The sequence below is a fragment of the Pteropus vampyrus genome, unplaced genomic scaffold, assembly GCF_000151845.1.
Source record: "Pteropus vampyrus isolate Shadow unplaced genomic scaffold, Pvam_2.0 Scaffold457, whole genome shotgun sequence".
NCBI classification, from domain to species: Eukaryota; Metazoa; Chordata; class Mammalia; order Chiroptera; family Pteropodidae; genus Pteropus; species Pteropus vampyrus.
The window spans coordinates 27,779-28,373 of NW_011889238.1; the positions used below are offsets into that span (position 1 = coordinate 27,779).

The window sequence follows — 595 nt, forward strand, 5'->3', positions numbered from 1 at the left end:
CACGAGAACGTGACAAGTAACCGACACCGGCTGACAAGGTGCGCTTCGGTCGAAGCCCTGGCCGGCCCCTCCCCCCACCTGTCGGCAGGCCCCTCCCCCTCACCTGCGCGCCGGAGGAAGGTGTTCCAGTCGAAGGCGGCATTTGGGGCCGTCACGATCCCTGGGCGGGAGGGAGAGAAGGAGATGCTCACATGGCTGACATGACCGGCTTCTTCGTGCTGCCGTTTAAACGAGGGTCATGCTCGGTCCCTACGAAGCCACTCCAAGCTCCGAGTGCTTCGCGAACTCCCGTGAGTCCCTCCGCACGCGGGGTTCAAAGTGAGCCCACGGGGTCCCCACGAGAAAAGACCCGCAGCCGCGCCCCCCCCTCCCCGCACACACACACGTCAGGACGGGCTTGGCTGCTTCTGCTTTTGGACAGTGGCCGCACGACGTGCAGCAAAGGTGGCCGTGTGCCCCTCGGCATCACGGAAAGCTCACGGGGCCTGAGCTCGCGACCCGGGCCTCAGTGCCCGGTCGACCCTCAGTCAGAGTCAGTTGCTCCTTGGGACCACTCTGTCCCTGACTTCCACGGGGCCGTGGAGTCATGTCCCAG

At 65.7% G+C, this 595-nt stretch overlaps 1 protein-coding gene across 1 annotated transcript in view; it reads right to left on the minus strand.

Moving 5' to 3' along the window:
* GLT1D1 (glycosyltransferase 1 domain containing 1) overlaps positions 1-595 on the minus strand; it is a 61,174-nt gene that overhangs the window by 14,896 nt on the left and 45,683 nt on the right. The window contains exon 6 of the mRNA XM_023524267.1: positions 104-160. Coding sequence (XP_023380035.1) covers positions 104-160 — 57 coding nt within the window. The remainder of the gene's footprint in view (positions 1-103; positions 161-595) is intronic.